General features: G+C 38.6%; 2 protein-coding genes across 3 annotated transcripts in view; one reads left to right on the forward strand and one right to left on the reverse strand.

Moving 5' to 3' along the window:
• On the forward strand, positions 1–15,558 carry LOC307044804 (protein LTV1 homolog). The gene is made up of 7 exons (XM_079690197.1): positions 1–157; positions 702–927; positions 3,409–3,536; positions 5,048–5,193; positions 6,887–6,939; positions 8,499–8,699; positions 14,256–15,558. The coding sequence occupies exons 1-7, from the start codon at positions 120–122 to the stop codon at positions 14,364–14,366; spliced, it is 903 nt and encodes a 300-aa protein (XP_079546323.1). The 5' UTR covers positions 1–119; the 3' UTR covers positions 14,367–15,558.
• LOC307044692 (uncharacterized protein) overlaps positions 15,524–25,233 on the reverse strand; it is a 14,075-nt gene continuing 4,365 nt past the window's right edge. For both annotated transcript variants that reach the window (XM_079690002.1, XM_079690001.1), the window contains 6 exons: positions 24,991–25,108; positions 23,987–24,171; positions 22,644–22,792; positions 21,494–21,656; positions 19,952–20,076; positions 15,524–17,868 (listed from right to left, as the gene is read on the reverse strand). In XM_079690002.1, the coding sequence (XP_079546128.1) occupies positions 17,470–17,868; positions 19,952–20,076; positions 21,494–21,656; positions 22,644–22,792; positions 23,987–24,171; positions 24,991–25,108 (1,139 nt within the window). In that variant the 3' untranslated portion in view covers positions 15,524–17,469. The remainder of the gene's footprint in view (positions 17,869–19,951; positions 20,077–21,493; positions 21,657–22,643; positions 22,793–23,986; positions 24,172–24,990; positions 25,109–25,233) is intronic.

Raw genomic sequence — 25,233 nt, forward strand, 5'->3', positions numbered from 1 at the left:
TTTAACATTTTGTGTTTCCCTCAGGACCGCGGCTGGACTTGGACCCCGACATCGTGGCCGCTCTGGACGAAGACTTCGATTACGACAACCCCGAAAACCAGCTGGACGACGACTTCATCATGAAAGCAAACGTGATGTGTGGAGCAATGGAAGTCGAGTAAGTGATTAAATATAAATAATCCCTACACATGTTCCCTGTTTCGACTGCACCTTGGCTCCAAATCCAACATTTAAAAGAAATGTCTCATTTGAAGCTCAGTCCTCCTCAGTGGGTTGGAAGCACCTGCAATTATTTCATTATCAATTAATTTCATGATTATTTCCTCGAATAATAATGTACCTGTTTGTTCTATAAAAAGTCAGAAAATAGTGAAAATGTCCAACCCAGTTTCTTGAACTTTAAAATGATGTATTTAAATCTCTAATGTTGTCAGTCTCAGATATTCATGGAGATATAAAAGAGAGACCAAAACTGCATGTCTGCCGGAAAAATGACCGGGAGTCAACGGTTAAAATGTAAACAGTTGTTGATAATTGTTCTGGTTACCGGCTTATTGCATCTCTTCTCATTGGTGCTCCTTTAACTCCAACACGAATGAACTTATTGTCTGAATAAATGCGTCAGCTAAATGTAATGTAATGATTTTTAAATTGGTGATGTGATTTGTTTGATGGTTTTAAAATGTTTGCCTTTTTGACAGAGGTGGCGATGAGGAAGATGAAGATGGAGATGGTGAAGGGTGGGAGGACACAGACGAGGAAGGAGACGTTGACTCAGAGTTTTCTGACGAGGACGGAGAGAGACGCGCTAAAGAGTTTCTTTTCATGGACGAGGAGACGAAGTGTCGCTTCACAGAATACTCCATGAGCTCGTCGGTGATGAGGAGGAACGAGCAGCTCACCCTGCTGGACGACCGCTTCGAGAAGGTTTTTAATTATTCTTTATTACTTATTCTCTCCCCTTTACTTCCATTAGTACTCCTGGATGAACAGTTTCTTTAACCCTTATGTTGTGTTCGGGTCGGGACGATTCATGACATTACATCACATGTGTCTCAGGGACACAACGACATGCTGACTGCAGTGGGGTTTGAACCTGTGACCCCCCGACCCCAACACTAACGCACTAGTCCACTGCGTCACACGCCACCATTTAACGATTCAAGTTAAAATGATATAATAACTACGCTCTAGTGTTTTTTATTGGAACAAGGCTTCATGATATCCTCCACAGCAGCTATAAAAACTACAAAACAGATTTTGATAATTTTAGCGAAGTCTGAAGGTCTCTTAAAAAAAAAGTGTATAATTTGGTGTTCGGGTCGGGGGACACCCAGCAGCATTGTTGTGGGTCACTCGGGGTCAAATTTGGCCCAATCAAGATTCATCTTTGACTAGGGCTGCTCGATTATGGCAGAAATCATAATCTTTAATGATTGTAATTGCGATTATTAAATGCGATTATTCATTGACTTTGAAAACATCCTTTTATTGTACTTTAAAACAAATGCAAATAATAATTTGAACTTTTTAACTGTTGAATTATACGTTCAGGGTAATCAACTGAAAAACCAATACAAAATAAAATAAATTACACATTCATGTCAACATTTAAATAAATAATATCAAAATAATAAATACCAATAAAGATCAACAAACATGTTGCAGTGCACTGTCACAACCTGAAAACTCCTTAACATATAGCCAACATTTTGGTAAAACATATTCAACATATTCCACTCACTCCACTTTATTTGGGTCCATTATTGATATCACGATTATTAAAAACGATTATCCATTTACTTTGAGAACATCAATCTATTGGAGAAAAAACATTTGAACAGTATGTTTTTAACAGTTGATTACCCTGAACTTTAAGTATAATTCAACTGAAAAAAATAATACAAAAATACTCGTTTTATTTCGATTACGTTGTTTTCGTAATCGTTGCAAGCCATAATCGTAATCGCGATTAAAATACGATTAATTGAGCAGGCCTATATTTGACTTTAGACACCCCCCCCCCTTCATCCACTGTAACAATAATTGTAATCTTTTTGGGGGGAGATTGTATTCTAATATTAGTCTATTATAGTCAGATAACGTAGCGTCGAAAAATGGGAAAAAAGGCGCGGCTTATAGTCCGAAAATTACAGTAGTTATGATGTAGTTAAAACAATATTGGATGGTAGTCAGTCTTTTTGAGTGTTTTGGACTGAGATAAATAACGGGTCAAAATGTACCCGCGAACACCATGAACGGGAACAGCTTTCAAACACAACACAAGGGTTAAGAAGGGGTCACAGCATGTAGAAGGTTTCAAATCCAAGAAGTTCAACATGAGAATATGAAAAATAAAACGTATAGAAATCAAATCAATAATAACACTGAGAACGTAAATAACACAGGTATAACAAAAATAAAATAAGATGGGTTATATACTGTATAAGGTCATCCTACACATTACAATGATACTGTCCAATATACTTAGGAAAAACATCCATGTACTAGAATATTTCAAAAATAAAAATTCCTCATTTGGAAGAAGCCGCATATTCATAAACACCTCCTGATGCCATTCACTTATTTCCGTAAATACCCTTTAGTATAATAATAATAATAATAATAATAACTATGGATGCTCCGATCGATCGGCCGCCCATCGTTATCGGCCGATACTCACTCTCTGCCAATCGATCGGTGCTTTCTATAAAGGCAGATTAGGAGAGCCGATCACATGACGTAAAATACATGACACCTTTCTCTGTGCGCGGCAAAACAAGCTCGCCAAAATGGCTTCACCGGTCTGGCAGTATTAATCCTGCAGCTCCACCCGCTGTGACGGACCGGTGAGCGGAACGAAACACACACTAAGAGTTAGACCTAACACACTCTGCTAGTTTATCTACCTCTGGAACTAAACTACTAGATGTAATAATGATGTTGGTTGTTGTTTGTGGAAGCGCCAGTGAATGAGCATTAACTGAGTTTCAAACATCACTTAAAATGGAAGATCGCCATAGGCCCCGCCCACTCGATCGGATCGGTATCGGCCGATACTGATTCCGGCAATCGACCCCAAAATTGTCGATCGGAGCATCCCCAGTTATAACAATAAAAATAATAATTAAATAAAAGTCAATTAAAAATATTTTCTCTTCTCTCTCCTCCCCTTAAATTAAATGTAAACCAACGGCACAGACGGACATATTGAATGTCAAAATAGTTTAGATAACGGGTAAAAGAGGAAATTAAAAGAACTAGAGACGTTGTTATCTCAGAAACTTTGATAATGGTATAGTAACACCGTCTGCAATATCTGGGTCAGCATCCTGCAGACACAGGGTCTTAAATCTGTTTTTGTTTCTTGGCAAACTTGTTAAAAGGTCTGTGTGGTTTTTGTTTCAGTTTTACGAGCAGTTTGACGACGATGAGATCGGAGCGCTGGATAACGCCGAGCTGGAGGGCTTCATCCAGCCGGACAGCGCTCGTCTGGAGGAAGTCATCAAAGACTATTTCATACAGAAAGGGAAAGAGTGAGTCCCTTCATTCTGAGTTTATTGATAACATGATATGATAGACGATGGATTCTGCATCAGATAGTTGTTTGCTCTGCCAGTATATGTTACTTTGGATTCGAAGAGGCTTAATAGAGAGGTGCACTGATGATGTTTTCTTGTAGGTCGGCCGGAAAGTTAGCATTGCAAGGACTCCATTGTTTTCCAGATGTTTTCATTGGATTTTGTAATATTGCATAAAATAAGCTCTTAGTTACCAGCGGTTTGTTATCGAGTATTAATAACCTCTGAAATGTTCAGATTGACCAATCGGAATCGAGTATTCAACCAAGCCGTGTAGTAAATGTTTATTATTCTCTATTCAGCAGGATAATCTCCATTATATTAACACCACTTTATGATTTTTGAAACATAAATGCAATCTCTCTAAGCTAACATTGGCGATATAGGAACTACGGCTCGGTCAGATGACTTCACATCACCACCGCTAAGCTAAAGGAGGCTAATGTTGGGCTATAAAGAAACTACAGCACGGTCACATGACTTCACGTCACCACCGCTAAGCTAAAGGAGGCTAATGTTGGGCTATAAAGGAACTACAGCACGGTCACATGACTTCACCACCGCTAAGCTAAAGGCGGCTAATGTTGGACTATAAAGGAACTACAGCACGGTCACATGACTTCACGTCACCACCACTAAGCTAAAGGAGGCTAATGTTGGGCTATAAAGAAACTACAGCACGGTCACATGACTTCACCACCGCTAAGCTAAAGGAGGCTAAAGTTGGGCTATAAAGAAACTACAGCACGGTCACATGACTTCACGTCACCACCGCTAAGCTAAAGGTGGCTAATGTTGGACTATAAAGGAACTACAGCACGGTCACATGACTTCACGTCACCACCACTAAGCTAAAGGAGGCTAATGTTGGGCTATAAAGAAACTACAGCACGGTCACATGACTTCACGTCACCACCGCTAAGCTAAAGGAGGCTAATGTTGGGCTTTAAAGGAACTACAGCACGGTCACATGACTTCACCACCGCTAAGCTAAAGGAGGCTAATGTTGGGCTATAAAGGAACTACAGCACGGTCACATGACTTCATGTCACCACCGCTAAGCTAAAGGAGGCTAATGTTGGGCTATAAAGGAACTACAGCACGGTCACATGACTTCACGTCACCACCGCTAAGCTAAAGGTGGCTAATGTTGGGCTATAAAGGAACTACAGCACGGTCACATGACTTCACGCCACCACCGCTAAGCTAAAGGTGGCTAATGTTGGGCGTAATGACGTTTAGTCGTCTCATTTAGACGCTTGATAGCAACCACCGTTTTTAAATCCACCAGTGGGGTATTTACTGATGTATGTTATATCTAAAAAATGTTGACTTCAAGATGAGGAAACAGGAATGCTGATTCATTCCTGCACCTCTCAATTGGCATGACCAAACCAAAACACAGTATAGCCGAAGCAAAATTGAATGGCGAACTCGACTGACTATCTATTGTTTTGTTTGTTTAGATACTTGAGACCTGACGACTTGGGTCCTAAAGAACTTCCTGCCGTGAAGGAGGAGGATGAAGACGATGATGAAGATGAAGAGGAAGAGATGGAAACCGTTGTTATCAAGGGTCCAGAGGAGAAGTGGGACTGTGAAACCATCATCAGTGAGTTCAGTCTGCAGTTTCCCGTCAAAAACTCAGACGTGTTTAAAATCTGTTCTCTTATGTTATTTTATTTTTTCCTGGTGTTTTCCCTAATCTCCTGGAATTACGGCACAACAACAAAACCAAAAGTAAATTTTAATAATTTCCAAACTCATAAAGAAAGCAAAATGTCAAAAGTATTCCAGCTTTAATCTGGAGACAAACATCCATCAATGATTCATCTGATTACATCACGATACAAATGTTTAGAATACAGAGCAAGATTTCTTTTTAAAGAGGCCCTATTCTATACATATATATATATACACCTGAACATCAGCAGGAGAGGACTCTTTAAAGTAGAGACACTACATACTGATATACACCTGAACATGAGCAGGAGAGGACTCTTTAAAGTAGAGACACTACATGCTGATATACACCTGAACATCAGCAGGAGAGGACTCTTTAAAGTAGAGACACTACATGCTGATATACACCTGAACATCAGCAGGAGAGGACTCATTAAAGTAGAGACACTACATACTGATATACACCTGAACATCAGCAGGAGAGGACTCTTTAAAGTAGAGACACGACATACTGATATACACCTGAACATCAGCAGGAGAGGACTCTTTAAAGTAGAGACACTACATACTGATATACACCTGAACATCAACAGGAGAGGACTCTTTAAAGTAGAGACACTACATACTGATATACACCTGAGCATCAGCAGGAGAGGACTCTTTAAAGTAGAGACACTACATACTGATATACACCTGAACATCAGCAGGAGAGGACTCTTTAAAGTAGAGACACTACATACTGATATACACCTGAGCATCAGCAGGAGAGGACTCTTTAAAGTAGAGACACTACATACTGATATACACCTGAATATCATCAGGAGAGGACTCTTTAAAGTAGAGACACTACATACTGATATACACCTGAACATCAGCAGGAGAGGACTCTTTAAAGTAGAGACACTACATACTGATATACACCTGAACATCAGCAGGAGAGGACTCTTTAAAGTAGAGACACTACATACTGATATACACCTGAACATCAGCAGGAGAGGACTCTTTAAAGGATGTTTCTTTGAGGATAACAGTTGATTTGAACTCATGACACAAAAGATGACCCCAGAAAAGTTAATAAGTTAATTACCTGTCACCATGACGAATGATTACTTAGCCTTTTAACTCTGATCTTTTGAACAACAAGAGATAAGGTGTGTTTTTATCTCTTTCCTGATGCCGTCAAAGTGTTTAATTAGGAAGTCAAAGGTTGAAATCGTATCCGTTCTTTACGCTCATTCTGTAAATGGTTGATGGGAGGTAAAACCATAACCAGTAGGAACTATTGATGTGAAAGGGTAAACTGTATGTAGGGAATCAGAAGATAATACTGTGCTGTTTCTTTGGCTCGCAGAGGAACTCGTCATGCCGTCTTAATTCTGATCAACAATTAACATTTAAAAAGTAGTTTTTAACATTTGATGTGATGTGTTTGTCTACGGTACTTTTTAACAGATGTGATGAGCTTGTATAATGAATATGAATATATATGAATTACTTAATTACAGTAGTTTAATCCTCTGGTTTTATTGTGAGTAAAGAGGAGACATTAACCGTTAATATGAATCTGTTTTCTGTAGATATCTGGTCTTATTATAACTGTTACGTTTATTTATTTTCTGCAGGCACATATTCCAACATCTATAACAGACCCAAGCTGATTAAGGAACCCCAAAGGGTGAGAAAAACATATATTTTGTGTCATTTTTACCTGTTTTTTATGTTATATATATATACACTGAACAAAAATATAAACGCAACACTTTTGTTTTTGCTCCCATTTTTCATGAGATGAATTCAAAGATCTAAAACATTTTCTACATACACAAAATAACCATTTCTCTCAAATATTGTTCACAAATCTGAACAAATCTGTGATAGTGAGCACTTCTCCTTTGCTGAGATAATCCATCCCACCTCACAGGTGTGGCATATCACATTAAAACAATGTTTAGGGTTAAACCTGACTGGTTTCCGGACCCCCCCAATAAAGCAAAACTGCACGTTTCAGAGTGGCCTTTTATTGTGGCCAGCCTAAGGCACACCCGTGCAATAATCATGCTGTCTAATCAGCATCTTGATATGCCACACCTGTGAGGTGCGATGGATTATCTCGGCAAAGGAAAAGTGAAATTGTTCACAGATTTGTGAACAATATTTGAGAGAAATGGTTATTTTGTGTATATAGAAAATGTTTTAGATCTTTGAGTTCATCTCATGAAAAATGGGGGCAAAAACAAAAGTGTTGCATTTATATTTTTGTTCAGTGTATATATGTAGAATCACATTTCGATAGTGTAAACAATGCAGTAGAAGGCAGAGTAAAGACGTTGTGTGTAAACTCTTGCACAAATATAGTGGCTTGAGTCATTATTGTGCACTAAATCAGGAATATTGTCCTATCTGCACGTTTTGCTTATTTTACCTGATTTATTTTATTTTATTTAACTGTTCAGAGGTTTCTAGGTCTCTTTGTGTTTTATTGTCAGTCTGGTCATGGTAAAACACTTATATACAAAATAATATATATTTCTAAAGAAGACTTTTCACAATTAAAAAATAAATAAAAAATTAACAAAATCTTACTGGACCCAATTAAGCTTTTAAACATCGATCTGATATGAAAACATGTGCAGTGTTTTAAGATGGAATGAATCGGTCACGTGTTGACAACATGTTCTACAAATATTTACAGTATAACGAAAAAAGTGCTAGAAAAGAATCCCTCAGAGATTAAACGTGTAGGAACCAAAATGCTTCTTTAGCCGTTGCTTGTTGTTAACTTTATTTGTCCGCACCACGTTTAATTGTAATCATCACGTCCGGCAATTGTCACATGGGTGTTGTTTATTGTTATTTAGGTCACCTGTTGCACCAAAACAAAGAGGCTGAACTGCTGTGACCTTTTATGTATTTGATAATTGTTTGTTTACTTAATTAAAGATAATTGAACTCTGACTACAGTAAAGACTGTTCCCAGCGATGAGCAAAGCCTCTCGAGGCACGACTCATTAGGATATGATAACACTTTATTGGTCAGATCAAGTCTGAAATGTGACTTGCATCACAGCAGCTCCATGTGTAAGATCAACAGACAAATATCAAGACAACAAACATTTAACATGAGAGCACAATCAGTGAGAGAAAACCTGCTCAAAGAGCCTTCAGCGTGCCTTTGATCTGGGATTGAACTCTGTCGACACAACACGTTTATTCTTTTCTTCCTCGTGTCCTCAGACGAAGCCGATCCGAGTGTCCCAGAAGACGGGCATCCCTCTGGACGTCCTTCCTACCAAAGCCCTGACCGCTAAGCAGGCGGAGCGCATGATGATGATCAACGACTCGGACCTGCCTCGAGTTTCCACCCAGCAGCGCAGCAAGGAGGAGAGCACAGAGGAGAGGAAGCAGAGGAAACTCGCCATCAAGGAAGAACGCAAGGTGAGAGGGAGAGAGAGAGAGAGAGAGAGAGAGAGTGTGAGAGAGAGAGATTAAACACAGAGGAGATGTATAAAGTGTGTTCAAGCTTGTTGGAAAAAGGGAATCAACTCAAAACACAAAACCAGACATGGTAAAAGTAAAGTTATTTTAATGTCAAACTCAAAGTTCAGGGCGTATAATTGCACTGACACAATATATATATATATATATATATATATATATACATTTTATACACATTCAAACATATTTATTTGTACTTCACCCGATATATCCCTGCACTTCAACTTTATCGGCATATTGAAGTATGAATGCTTGTATGTTGTCTTCTCCTGAATATTGTACGTCTCTTGTTTGTTTTTTGTATTTTTGATGGCACCTTACAAAGAAAGAAGCAGTAGCTCTTCTCATCTCATTGTATAATGACAATAAAGGATTCTCTTCTATAGGCAGCATTTCTCTAATAAACAAAGTTCTCCTAGTGGGTATCTAAAATAACAAAAGTACATTCAAAACGCTCTCACCAAAATGTATAAATAGCAAACAGAACTTTAAACAGGCCTAGTCTTCAGGCAGCAACATACACATAACAAAGGTCACTTAACAAATTAGCAATTTAGCCGCAGAGGTAACAATCTGCTCAAAGTTGTGAAATCACTTCGAGTACTTCACTTTCCTTCTCAGCGCTCACAGCAGGTGTCACTGTGAACCAGCTGCAGGAAAATATAAAAACCAAAAATGAATTGTTCATATCGAAGACTGATCAATCCTCCACCTCATACCATAGACCTCCATTGTTTTTAGAAACCTGTAATCTGCTAAACATGTAGTTTAATTACTATTTTCCAGAATACCTCTCATATAAATACACTTTCCTTTGTAGTTTGTCTTGTAAACAATAGCGGTAAGAGCGTTGAGAACACGTCCTTTGGTCAAGCAACTTGTTTTAAATCACACATGGTGACATTTGAAAGGCTTTCAGTCTTTTTAGACTGTAATATTCTCTTCACGTTATCAAATCCATAGACTCAAACGACAAAGCTCCTGATGTATCGTCCTCCTCTGTGCCATGGAGCTCCAATTTTGTCCAAAATATTATTTAAAACTCCCCTCAGTGAGCAACACTGTTGTACAGCTGATAATTTCCTTCATCACCACAAACACACGCACACACCGTGTTGCTGCCTCAAATACTCACTAGAGCACCAAATATGGATCAATCCGCCGCTGAAAGTAGATCCCAACTAATGCACTATCCTCCTGCTTGATTGATAAAAACTAAAGAAAGAGATTATTATGTGTTGATGTGTTGGTTTTGTTTGTTTGTGGGATATGTCTGCAATTAATCAAGTATAAAACAACACCAATCTTACCCCTTTACAAAACAAAGCAGTAGTCAGCTGAATAGACATAAAACGCGAGTGAAGTCTAACCTGTCGCGAGAGAGATCAGATCAGCTGCTGTTGACGGAGAACACGCTGCTTTTCCGGATCACAGCTCCTCCGCTGTGACGGACCGTTGAGCAGAGCAACATACACTAAGAGTTAGAACCAACACACTTAGCTAGTTTATCTATTCTGGAACAAGCTAAACAAGTTATACATATATTTATTCTTTACTGTCGGGTCACTTATTACAGGTTCAGCGAGCTGCACGAGACTGATAACTCACAACTCATACTTGGTCTTACAAACAATATCAGAATCTCACAGATACACCATTTAACTCTTTTATACATATAGCTAAACACTTTTACACGCACAATCATACTCTCTTTCACACACTGTTGTCTGAGCAATAAATCAAACTTACTTACATACCAAACTGTACTTTCTTAGAAACACTATTATTCCCACTTACAGACAACATCATACTACAATATAATACTCTAGTAGTGTATGCAAGGTAGAAAACTTTGTGTGTGAGAAAGAATGATAGTGTATGTGAGATACATTTTAGTACAGTGGGGGAAAAAAGTATTTAGTCAGCCACCAATTGTGCAAGTTCTCCCGCTTAAAAAATGAGAGGCCTGTAATTTTCATCCTAGGTATACCTCAACTATATACGAATAGTAATTCTCCCATAATAAATATGATCTATCCTTATGTAACAAGACATGAAACTATAAGTGTTAATTAAGTCTAAATAACTCAAAATGAGGTATTTCTGTCGAAGAATATGTTCCCTATGTTAAATAAAGGGAAGCCTTGTTCATAACCAGTACGCTAGTAGTTTGACTCTAATTGTCCTGAACAGGTTCCCTATTCTAAAGTTGCCTCCTCTTTACTTTGTAAATACATTATAGCACACAACTACTGCAATTAACCTCAACAGTACATGAACAAAGTAGGCACACGTTGAAATATCTGTTTTATTAATGAACCATTAAAGAGAGGTTCAGACACACCAAAACATGTCAAGTTTCTCCAAGGCTGAGAACACACATGCAGACTGTATACTTTTTTAATAAAAACAGATTTTTAACAGATTGTATGTATTTGTGATCATACTGTGTGACCTGCTTGTATGTTCTTACACAATAGGTGTACTGTTCTCTCTCTGTGTTGTACTGTCTCAGTGTGAACATCGATTAAACAGCCAGCCAAACTCTTTTGAGAGCCAGGGAATGAGCAGCCATGCTCCTTTATTGAATTATTTGCAGTCCACTGACATTCAAACAGAGTGAAACTATAAAAAAAATAAGTTACAAGGCACTTAATGATCTCATACATGCAACATACACAGATTAACACTCAGCACCGCTAAGTGTAAACAAGGTAAATATAGCTAATGCTAGCTGTAGCATATCCCTCCGAAATATGGTCGTAGACTTTACTGATGATTTAGAATTGATTGAAACTCCAGAGTCAACGTAAGAGCTATAAAGACACAAAAATAACAAATACATTTAGGCCCAATCCGTATTAGAATCACTTTAGCATACTACCTAAAGTTAACTGTAAACAGACAGCAAAGCTACAAAACAGCTTATAAACGAATTAGGCCACAACCTACAATTTTATATTATAGTAAATACCAACCTTGTGCCTCTTCGGGGGGTGCTAACATTTAAACATACACTTTATTCTTTACTTTCTCCGTCTTTATATGTAGAAGATATTTATTTTCGCAGTCATGTTGTTTCCATAGCAACAACAACTTCCTGTCAACGTAAACTCGCCTTCAAAATAAAAGCATCTAAATAAAACATGCTAGCGCGAACGCTAACGCATTTTCTCATTGAGTTTAAACATCTCCAAATGTCATCACATAAACACAATACATGTTACTAATCCTTACAGTGTAAGGCATACACTTACAGTCATTGCTTTCTGACGGGCTTGACCCTTTTACTCTTCAGGTTGCATAGGGGAAATTAGTAGCATTCTACTGCCTTTCTTGGGCGGTGTCCGTCAAACGAAAAACGTAGAGCCAATCAGGAACTGAGAATTTAGTCCAACTTCCTTTTCAATCAAACTCACTTCCTTTTCAATGATACTCTCTCACACTCATAAATGTTCTTATGCACAGACCTATCATTTTGTTTTACACACATACCTATAGTCATTCACATGAACTATTATTACCTCTTATATAATATATACTGCTATTCTGTTTTACATATATGACTATTGTTATTAACATGACATACGATTCCCTCTTATATAGGTTATTATTCTGTCTTACACACATACTACTATCCTTCACATACACTATTATAATGTTTTATTAGATTATAGTTGTTTGTGAAAGATGATAGTGGTGTGTGTACGAGAGTATGATGGTGCGTTTAAGAGATTTAGTTTTTGTGTGAGAGAGAATAGTTATTTATGTATGATAGTAAATGAAGGAAGGAATGACAGTACGTTAAAGACGGTATAATACTGTGTGTTAAAGAGTCTGGTGGTGTTCATGTGAGATTCTGATATTGTTTAAGACCAAGTATGAGTTGTGAGCTAGACGGCCTCTCATACACACACATAAATACATATATGCACATACTCATATACACACCTACATACTCACACATACACATAAGGCGCGTTCACACCGGAGTACTTTTCCCGTTTAGTTCCGTTAGTGCCTGGAATTTTGCGTTCACACCAAAAAGAAAACTTAGTTCAGAGAACTTTTACCCCTATTGTTAGAGGTGGTTATTTCCTGGGGAGAAAAAAGTACCAATTTCGATTTGGCTGGGCAAATTGAAAACCACGCCCCGTAAAGCTCTGAAAAGTTTTGTGAAGCCGCCATTGTATTTGCTGGCATTAGCATTAGCATTAGCCCCGCGCACCAACGGAGAGAAACTAATTTATGGCAACACAAAAAAAAACATGGGAGCGGTGGAGATGAGGAGGTGTCGGCGTTCTGGCGATTTACTCGGAAGGCTTCAGTAGAAGCTGCTTCTACTTAAGCCAGTCCCCAACTCCGGGGACTTCGGGCGGCAGTATACGCCGTGAAGTGGTTTGTGCCCTGCCAGTAAACCCAAAGCAGAAGAAGATGAAGTGACGTCAGCGGCTTCGTTTGCATAATCTTCCCTCAGGGAACTTATTCCGGTTTGAACGCGATCTGTACTTAGTGCCATGGGGGTACTACGTGCTGGGCACTAAAGCCCCGGCCACACGAGGACGATAACGGTCGTATCTGCTACAGTTCACTATCAGATAGACGGTTCGGCCACATGAGGCCGACATGGAAACCCAGAAAACGAAAACGGGTCCCAAGGTGGGTAGATCTGCAAACGAAACGCTCTGGGGGGGCAAACCGCTCTGTGTTTACGCCTATACGATCATTTCCTGATAACGTCGAAGCAATAGCCCCGCCTCCCCCACCTCTCCAGCTCATAGTTCAGAGTTCAGATGCTGGGCTGTCAGAAGAGGGGGAGGAAAAGAGAGGCTCCGTTTTTTATTATTATATTATTATATAGAGTCGTTATTAATTTGTTTTAAAGCTCAATAAATAACAAAGAAGACCTCTGACCAGAAATGTTCTAATTTTGTCCGGAAGATTTAAACTTTAACGGACATGTTGACTGAAACTAACTGAAACTCTGCTGCACGGTCCCTTCGTCCCTTGGAAGAGGCGGAGAGGTGGGTGTTTTTCATCTGCTGGTGGACTACCGGAGAGATATACAGGAGGAGCAAACGCTTGCCTCGGGGAGGGAGAAAAAGAACCAGAGCGTCCACAGCGGAGAATAAACCGAATGGCAACCATGCACGGGAAGTCTTCTTCGCTGCTTTTGTGGCAGGAGTACAGCGCCACTTACAGGCCTGGCATATGTACTACAGCGTCTCCAGCGCTTTCGAGCGGTCTCGTGTGAACGGACTCGTTTCTGGTGCCTGTTGCGTGGGGACGGAATACTTTTTTGATAACGATTTCGGTCCGTTTGCGTTATCGTCCTCGTGTGGCCGGGGCTTAAGTACGGCAAAGTACTTGGTGTGAAAGCGGCTATAGTCAAACGCCTTCCCCATCCCTGTACCTCGAGAAAATATGTCGATAAGTCATTAAAGTATATTTAATCAGTTCACAATGTGTTAAATGCTCCTTCTGTGTGTTTAACAGGAGCGGAGAGTGGAGAAGAAGGCCAACCAGACGGCGTTTAAGGAGGAGAAAGTGCGGCAGGAGAAGCAGATGTTGAGCCTGAGAGCCAATGTTCAAGGCATGAAGCTTTAATAAACAAACTCTGCCCACACTGACTTTCTTTACCCCGCTTTGAGGCGCCATCAGTGGACTCTTAACTTCAGTGGAGCTGAGAAACGAGTCCGAACAGGGCGACCGCCGAGGCTCCGATCTCCTCGAATCATCACGAGATGCAACTTTACAAGAGGAAGAAAATGAACTTTATCTCCAGTTTACCAGCTCAGGATTAATACATGCTGGGTGTTGAGTTGAAGGAAGATTATTAAAAAAGTTTGATTTGTGTTTGTGATCATATCGGTTGGTTATCTTGCTTTTGGATATTTTGGGGAAAACGCTTTTATTGCAGGTGATAAATGAGAAGATCGATACCACTCATGTCTTTACTGAAGCAGCCCAATGCTAACTTAGCTTAGCACAAACACTGGAAACAAGTGTATACAGTAAGCCTGGCTCCTCTGAAGCTCACAAATTAACGTTATTAGTACCTTTAGTTTATAGATGTTTGTATTGTTAGACAAATGCATTTTGGCTGTTACATAACTGTTGCTGGCTTCTCCATGCACCTTGGAAGTCGATACATGCAACAATGCAACAACCACAAATGGCCATGTTAGAGGGGTAAATAAGACTGTTACTTCGCAAAGTGATTTTGTTTAAGATAAATTAAGTTTCATGCTGTAAAAACAACTTAGATATGAAAAAAAGGTGCAAAGAAATTGATAAATCAAGCAAAACAATGTACAAATTAAATGATACCTCCTGCCTCTGAAAGATACCAAAAACAGTCCAACTGCTAATATTTATTTGTATTTTTCAAATTAAACTAATGACATAACTAACTAATAACTAATTTTTCAAATTAAACTAATGACATTTATCATGTTAAAACTGAGCTTCAGAGGCGCTCTCGGGCAGATTTAAGCTCCGTTTCCAGTGTGTATGTGCTAACAGTCGTAGGGCACTGATATAGCTTCCTATTTATTAGAGTGGTATCAGTCTTCTCAATTTGTCCAAAAGCATAATCCCAATAGATTAAGAACTATTCTGTTAACAAGCTACTTTAATTAAATGGAAAAAGGTACAAGATTTTGTTGAAAATGCTTATTTCTCAACATATCGTTTTGTGATCTCATCATTATATCAATACACAACACTTCCTTATATTTGAAATTAGCAAAAGAAGATATCAATATTGTTTGTGTCTTTATTAAAAATTCAAAAGCAACCTGAGATTTCCTGTTGATCTTATCAAAGTGCACTTTGCCACACAGCAGGTGATCTGATACTTTCACACTGCCGTTTATTCAAAGATCATATCAGCAAGTCTTTGACAGGTGAACATATTTAAATCTCATGCAAACAAGTCATGGGAAAAGTAGAAATGGACGTTTCCTTATTAAATAAACAAATACATCTTATTTCAGACAACATTCTCTTTCAGTGTTCAGCTTACCATGCTTATAAAAAATTAGAGACGAGGTATTGAAAGGTAGTAATCTACGGAAGAGGATTAGGGCCACATTGAGGTCTGAGAAAAAGTTATTTAATCCTGGAATTCTGAGAAGAAAAATAATATTGTCTTTTTAGAAAATTCCGAATTTTGAGGAAAAGTGGGAATTCTGACTTGAATCACAGAAATCTGGGAAAAAATCTGAAATTAAAGTCAGAATTCTGAGAGATTTGGATATTTAAGTCAGAATACAAATAAATAAATATAATCTTAAAATGTTGATGGCGAACTGAATTTTCAGAAACAAGTCAGAATTCCCACTTTTTCTGACAATTTCGGTTAAAAAAGCTCTGATCTCAAACATTTTGTTCACGTGTGGCCCTTATCCTCTGCCGTAGCCTTCAAAGCAACCGTTTAAAAAGCACTTTTACGCAATAGGTAATTTCATAACAGCAATAAAAAAATATGAGCAACCCTGAAGTACATAGCATCAACAGGATTACATTTTTCCTAACAAAAGAAAAATTCCCACACGTCACATCAAAGCTGGTTTGACAGGAAACACACAGTGATACCTGCAGATACATTTGCAGGTGTGGCATCCATTTGAACGCCTCATTATCTGCTGCCGAGAGCAGAAAGTCCACATTTGACGGTGTGTTCAAACACAGTAAAACCGGTAAAGTCAATCTCATCCGGTGGTAAACATTTTACCTCTAGTCAAATTTAGTAAGGTGGGGGTTTTTGAGCTGAAAGCCAAATTCCTTTCAAATCCGAACAAGCTTCCTGGTTATTTTCTTTGGCTGACAATGCTGACCTTTGCCTTTTTCATTGGAACTACTTTCTACCAAAGAAGTAGTCCCTCTCTTAATATTTAAAAAGACATTTGGATGATGACAAATCTTCCTCTAAACCTGGGCAAATAAACTGAAAACGATCTACATAACTTTATACCACTTGATGCAAGTAGGAACTGTTTTATATATATATTAAAAAATAAAATGTCCCTTTTTAAAAACCAAACCCCCAAATGTAAAAACAAGACATGGAGCCTTCCCCTTCATGAATAACAGCTGCACAAACATCCACCCGTTCTAGCCGATACTTAGAGACTATAAGAGCGATCATACTTCTTATGGAGCGTGTTCCCTTGAGGTAAAATAATGTACGTTGTGTTAAAGTAAAATTTCTGCAGCTGAAGGTCAGAGATGTTCAGGAGACTTGAAGATCACCGCTTCGTTTCCCGGGTACAACAGAGTCAAACAGCAATGCTAACTACTGTGTTATTGTATACATATAGTTAAAGTGATATGCATGAGGCTGAGGTTTCATGTTAAGTTTCTTAAATCCCATCCTGTTTGTGTTGCAGCTGTTGAAAAATCAGCCTTTTCCCCTCGAATTGCCTCTAAAAAACCGCCACAAGGCAAACCAAAGATATACTTAAACATTGGTAGATGTTTACCAGTACAACCACAAAGTAGAAGGTTTAACTGTCTTTGTCCCTTCTTGAGAAAAGGCACCACCTCCATGAGTGCACTTGTTTGTAATGCAAAGTATAGAGAGCTCAAAACCACGAGAAAGTGACTTTGAATCCAAAATAAAGTCGTCTTCTTAGGTTTGTTTTCACCTCTCGCTGTAAGCTTAGTCCCCGTCACCCATATCCACCTACAGAGCGTTACGGCGTTCTTAGGGTGATCGTATCGACTCCACCGATTCAATAGAAACAGTATCAGTTTTCGCAGAATCATCCTCATCATCATCCTCATCAATGTTTTCCTCCAGAAGTCCTCGATCAGAGTACGCCGCATCGAAAGGCTGCACACGCTCTCTGCTTAGATATCTGCCGCTGTCCTCCTCTTCCTCCTTGGAGCAGACATCTGAATCATCATCACCTTTCATGTTGTCCTCCAGAAGTCTTACATCAGAGTACGCATCGAGAGGCTGAACAACCTTCTCCTCTCTGCTGTTGTCCTCTCTGTTGTTGTCTCTGCTGTTGTCCTCTCTGTTGTCCTCTCTGTTGTTGTCCCTGCTGTTCTCCTCCTCCTTGCAGCTGACTGAAGAAGTGTTGACGGGATAGTTGAACAGCTAAAGTACCAAACAATTCGTCTTTTAAGTCTTTAAAATACAACTTGTGAGCTGCAGCATTAAAATATCTAAAAAGGCCCCATTATGATTTTGGGGTTTTTCCCTTTCACCATGTGTGTTATATTGGTTTGTGTGCATGTAATTGATCTGCCAAGGATAACATACCGAAACACCTCCATTGGACTCCTTTGTTCACTTCTCTAGCATAGTGACATCACTACATAACACTCGCACTTCTATTGGCTAGCGCTCCGACTCATTGTACGTGATAGGCTAAGAGGAGGGACATCTCTAAGCTGGTTGACCAATCACAACAGAGCCGGCCAGCTAACCAATCAGAGCAGACTGGGCTCTGGTTTCAGACAGAGGGTAAAAAGAGGTGCTGCAGCACAGGCAGTATGAGAACAATAAAGAGCTTTTTGAACATTAAAGTATGGAGACATGTCCCAGTAGAGACACTACATACTGATATACACCTCAACATCCGCAGGAGAGGACTCTTTAAAGGAGAGACACTACATACTGATATACACCTGAACATCCTCAGGAGAGGACTCTTTAAAGGAGAGACACTACATACGAATATACACCTCAACATCCTCAGGAGAGGACTCTTTAAAGTAGAGACACTACATACTGATATACACCTGAACATCAGCAGGAGAGGACTCTTTAAAGTAGAGACACTACATACTGATATACACCTGAACATCAGCAGGAGAGGACTCTTTAAAGTAGAGACACTACATACTGATATACACCTCAACATCAGCAGGAGAGGACTCTTTAAAGTAGAGACACTACATACTGATATACACCTGAACATCAGCAGGAGAGGACTCTTTAAAGTAGAGACACTAGATACTGATATACACCTGAACATCAGCAGGAGAGGACTCTTTAAAGTAGAGACACTACATACTGATATACACCAGAACATCAGCAGGAGAGGACTCTTTAAAGGAGAGACACTACATACTGATATACACCTCAACATCAGCAGGAGAGGACTCTTTAAAGGAGAGACACTACATACTAATATACACCTCAACATCCTCAGGAGAGGACTCTTTAAAGTAGAGACACTACATACTGATATACACCTGAACATCAGCAGGAGAGGACTCTTTAAAGTAGAGACACTACATACTGATATACACCTGAACATCAGCAGGAGAGGACTCTTTAAAGTAGAGACACTACATACTGATATACTCCTGAACATCAGCAGGAGAGGACTCTTTAAAGTAGAGACACTAAATACTGATATACACCTGAACATCAGCAGGAGAGGACTCTTTAAAGTAGAGACACTACATACTGATATACACCTGAACATCAGCAGGAGAGGACTCTTTAAAGTAGAGACACTACATACTGATATACACCTGAACATCAGCAGGAGAGGACTCTTTAAAGTAGAGACACTACATACTGATATACACCTGAACATCAGCAGGAGAGGACTCTTTAAAGTAGAGACACTACATACTGATATACTCCTGAACATCAGCAGGAGAGGACTCTTTAAAGTAGAGACACTACATACTGATATACACCTGAACATCAGCAGGAGAGGACTCTTTAAAGTAGAGACACTACATACTGATATACACCTGAACATCAGCAGGAGAGGACTCTTTAAAGTAGAGACACTACATACTGATATACACCTCAACATCAGCAGGAGAGGACTCTTTAAAGTAGAGACACTACATACTGATATACACCTGAACATCAGCAGGAGAGGACTCTTTAAAGTAGAGACACTAGATACTGATATACACCTGAACATCAGCAGGAGAGGACTCTTTAAAGTAGAGACACTACATACTGATATACACCAGAACATCAGCAGGAGAGGACTCTTTAAAGTAGAGACACTACATACTGATATACACCTGAATATGAGATTAATATATCCTCTTTAATATAAATGGCAGTACAGTCTTTTCAAATAAGTAACAAAACATTAGAAACACATTTCTTTTTCGATTACTGAAAATATATCAAAAGTTATACACATCTACCCAACCCTCGTAATTACACATAATAAGTTTGGGGTTCTCCCATTTCTTCTTACCAGAGAAGAAGGTTTACAGGGGTACTCCATCGTCCGGGCTCTCACCTCAATGATCATAATTATAATCACAACGATTACAATGCCGAGGATGAACAGCAATACAACCAGAGCCACCGTAAGATCCTCTGCAATAAAAACACATTTGACTTTGTTTATTGATTGGATATTTTCTGATTTAGCACAGAGACGTTCAAATGTTTATTTGAGGGTCCTTTTATGATTGTTGGGGGTTCACCCTGTCCCATAATGTATAATGCAAGTTGTCGCATGCATCTCTGCTTGTCTACTCTAGCAGACATCTCTCGGTGGATGTCTGCTCATCACCTCAAGCTCAACCTTGAGAAAACTGAACTGCTTTTTCTTCTGGGAAAAGATGGTCCCACTCTTGACCTAACAATCAACATCGGCACCTCTGTTGTTTCCCCGACTCAGACTGCAAGGAATCTGGGTGTGACCCTAGATAACAAACTGTCCTTCACTGCAAACATCGCTCCTACAACCCGCCGCTGCAGATACACTCTTTACAACATCAGGAGGATACGTCCCCTCCTGACCCAGAAAGCCACGCAGGTTCTGGTCCAGGGCTCCGTACACATATTTTGATTTAGCTTATCGACAAAGTCAGAGGGAAGGACCTTCACCTTGTTTTGTTTTATGCTGCTGCAACGAAAACATTTCCAGAATTGAGAAGTTAATCTTATCTTATTGAAATCCTTATAATGGTTTTTTTTACGTTTCTTTGGGCTTAAACGTGCTACGACAGTGGATTTCTTTGGGCAGGATTGTCAGGACTGGGGGGGGAAATGTATATTTCAGGGGTCTTGTTCTTTGGTGGAGGCTAAATGCTCTTTAGCCACTTCTACAATGTTGGGGCGACTGTGGCTGTGAGGGAGTGTGGTCGTCTTTCAACCAGAAGGTTGTGGGTTCGATCCCAGCCCATGCAGTCAACATGTCGATGTATCCTTGGGCAAGATACTTAACCCTGAGTTGCTCCCGATGGCTAACGGTGTGTGAATGTGTGTGAATGTTAGGTCCTAGAGTAAGGTACACTGCTCTGTATGAATGGGTGTGAATGGGTGAATGACATGTAGTATGTAAAGTGCTTTGAGGGGTCTTAAAGACTGGATAAAGCGCTATATAAGTACAGTCCATTTGCTAAAAGGCTGTTCATCGTAGTTATTTCACCTATGAGTCTGAAACTTCCTAGGTATATGTAGCATGTTGAGACAAAAAAGCCTTAGGGCGTCATATTATAAATCCAACAGGAAGTCTGGCATTTTTAATCACGTGCATTTTATGGCTAGATTTTGTATTTTACATGTGCCATACTTTAACAAACTGCTCCAAATGTTTTAATCCGACCGACTTCAAATCAAAAGTACAACATCTGAGTACTTCTTCCACCACTTCCTGTTGATGGCTGTGTCCATGCTGTGTATTTGTATGTTAGAAAAACAGGCTTGATTAATTTATTTTCCATTTTGACCGCACCATTTAATATTTGTAAACAGTATACTGCAGGTATTTCCAGTTCGTACTCACTCTCTTCTTGTTTGGCACAGATTATGCTGGTCTGTCTCAACACGATTTGACCACCAAGAACGTTAAGCAGCTCTCCCTTCAGCTTCACACACTTCTCCATGTCCGCAGGGAGCACAATATCAAGTGCGCAGTTTTCCTTGTAGCAATCATCGGTAACACTATCCTGAAAGTCACAGAACATGGATAATAAACATTAACGTTGCTTTTCTTAATACTGCAACAGAGTACACATTTACAGTATTGAAGTTATTGATCATTTTTTGATCATTATTCTCATCCATCATTGAATTATATATTTAAAGGGGCCCTATCGAGCCTTTTGGGGAGTTTCCCCCTCCCCCCCCCTGCCAGAAACTCCTCCATTGGACTCTTTTTTTCTTACATAACAAAGTGACATCCCTATGTAACATACTTCTATTGGCTGGCGCTTCAACACATTGCCCTCGATAGAATTGGGTGCGGGACATCTCTTAGCAGGTTGACCAATCACAACAGAATTGGCCAGCAAACCAATCAGAGCAGACTGGGCTCTCAGACAGAGGGTGAAAAGAGGCAGGCAGTATGAGAAAAATAAAGAGCTCTTTGAACATTAAAGCATGGAGACATGTCCCAGTAGAGACAATGCATACTGATATACACCTGAACATCAGCAGGAGAGGACTCTTTAAAGTAGAGACACTACATACTGATATACACCTGAACATCAGCAGGAGAGGACTCTTTAAAGTAGAGACACTACATACTGATATACACCTGAACATCAGCAGGAGAGGACTCTTTAAAGTAGAGACACTACATACTGATATACACCTGAACATCAGCAGGAGAGGACTCTTTAAAGTAGAGACACTACATACTGATATACACCTGAACATCAGCAGGAGAGGACTCTTTAAAGTAGAGACACTACATACTGATATACACCTGAACATCAGCAGGAGAGGACTCTTTAAAGTAGCGACACTAAATACTGATATGAACCGGAAAATGTGCAGAATAGGAACCCTTTAAAATGATCATGGTATTTTTTTTGAGAGAGTCCTTAATTCAGGATGATAGTCACACATATGTTGGCTGTAACAAATATTGCGCCTCATGTGATTCTGATTAAATTGTCAATAATTGTGCAGCCCTTCTTTACTAAACTTACAGTTCCGTAAGAGACTTCAAATGTAAGGGAGGCATCCGATCCGATTGTAGCCTCCTTCAGCTTCTTGTAGTAGTGGAGAGGATTCTTGAAGCTAAGCGTGGCTCCTGAATCCGTCTCCACCAGATTCACTTCGGGGATATCCAACTTACCTGCAAAGAGACAGTTGTGAAACTTATGATTAAAATTTAAAATTCTAATTAAATGTACATTACCAGTCAAAAGTTTGGACACACCTTCCCATTTCTTTTCCTTCTACATTGTGGATTAATACTGAAGACATCAAAATTATAAAAGCACACATATGGAATTATCTAGTAAATAAAAAAGTGTTAAAATAAAATGTTTTAGATTCTTCAAATTAGCCCAATGTTGCCTTGATGACAACTTTGCCCACTCTTGGCTTCTCTCAGTCAGCTTCATGAGGTAGTGGTACACTGGTAGTGATTAAAGCCCAATAGCATGTACAGATCAACAAATAAAAGAAAAAAACATAATGAAATTAGAACCTCCTCGACGATAGAATTGACAAAATAAAACAAAAGTCATATTAATAGGTTTTAAAATATATTAAAATAAAAATAAATAGACCCAGGTGGATGTTTAAGGCGAGCCTGAGCCAGCAATATTATAATATTTAATAATAATATTAGGTCTTCAGACTATTAAATGTCGAGAGAGTGCATGCCCATAAAAAGTAAGCACTTTTATAATAGTTGTCCCCTTTAATGCATGTATATAAATACACTTTTTTATAATGTTTTTAATAATAATCACAATTTAAAATATATTCCTATTATTTTTATCATTATTATTATGAATAGTATTATTATAATCATAATTGATTTGATTTAATTCGGATGTGTAAAACAATAATACAAACATTTAACATGAGTTATTATACAATGCAACATGTATATATAAAAACATTACTGTTTTAAATTATATATAAACAAATGATCTACTTAATTACACATCCGAAAAGGGGTGGGGAAGAAGTTTACACTTATTTAATCCTTCTCCCAAAAACTGAATTACTAACATATATATATCTTTTTTTTTGTGTTAAAGAAATACATTTGTTATTGAAAAACAAACAAATAAAACAAAAACAACAAATAAATAAACAGATAAATAAACAAACAATTAAGCAGATAATAATGACAATCACTATAATACATTCATTTTTATAATATTTTTAATTATTAAGAAGAGGCTTGTCTATAAGCATTATAATATTGCATTCATATGGGGCAATATTATGACTTAAAAAGATCAAGATAATCAAAGATATTTGACTTTTATGATTAAATAAAGGGCAGCCATCTTTATCTACATGTACTCACATTTTTCATCAGCGGTTTTTAAGTCGTTAAAGGTGAAGGTGATCTTTGCTTCTTTAGACCGGTTTCCTCCCTGAAACGCTGTCACATTGACTCCGTAGAAAGCCGTGAAGCGAGTCTCAGATTCCCAGACGGGTTCAAAGACGAGATCAAAGTGACGCTCTGTCACCCAAAATGTGTTTTCTTTGCTGCAACACAACAGAGGAATCCTTGAATTTAATAAATTAGATCAGATCAGATTGTCGTCACCAATGTATTATTTTAATCAGCTGTGTGAAGTAACTAAGTACAATTACTCAGGTATTATAACTTTAAGGGACTTGAGTAATTCATGTTTTGCTACTTTGTACTTCTACTCCTCTACATATCAGAGGTACATGGTGTACCTTTCCTCCACTACATGTATTTAATACCTTTAGTGACTTTACAGATCTGGATGAATGATGTAATCAACTCTTAAATCAGACTTTAGTTCCACTTGGACTAAATGCACAAGCTACCCTGCAGTATGCAAAGTCATTCAAACTAGCTGCACCTTTACCAGCTTTGAGAACACTTTAATGATCAATCATTATAAAACATATCATATCTATTATTCTGAAATGGACCAATCTGCACAATGACTACTTTTACTGTCGCTACTTTCACTATATTTTGATGAGAATACTTTTCTACTTTTACTTGAGGAACATTTTGAATGCAGGACTTTTACCGTAACAGAGTATTCCTACACTCTGGTACTTCTACTTTTACTCAAGTACAACATCTGAGTATTAATTCCACTTCTGATTATATTTGTAATCTATGCATTGTGTTAAAGGCATCAAACAAATATTTTAAAAACTAAAATGTTCTTGCATAAAGATAAACAAACATAACAGATAATATACAGTTCAAAAAGAGGCATAAAACCCAAATTTGAATCCTCTGACTTAATAATATTAAAAATGTCACAAGATTAATATAGAATATACATTTGAATTCAATAGTAAAGGCAAAAGTCTCACTTATCAGATCCTTTGACATCTATCTTGAATTGGGTGTGTGTTTTCTGCTTGCTGAACTCCCATTTCAGCGACACGTTGGGGCTCCTGCAGCTCACAGTCAGGTTTGTTGGTAGAGGAACTGCAGGAAAGAAGAGAGGAAAGTTCAAATGGATCATCACCAGAGGTGGAAAATAGTTAGGAAATTACCCACTGACCCAAGTGTGCAGAATGAGTACTTTTACATGTTGTACTTTAAGGCCAGTC

This window comes from Notothenia rossii, assembly GCF_949606895.1.
Source record: "Notothenia rossii genome assembly, chromosome: 1".
Classification (NCBI taxonomy): Eukaryota; Metazoa; Chordata; class Actinopteri; order Perciformes; family Nototheniidae; genus Notothenia; species Notothenia rossii.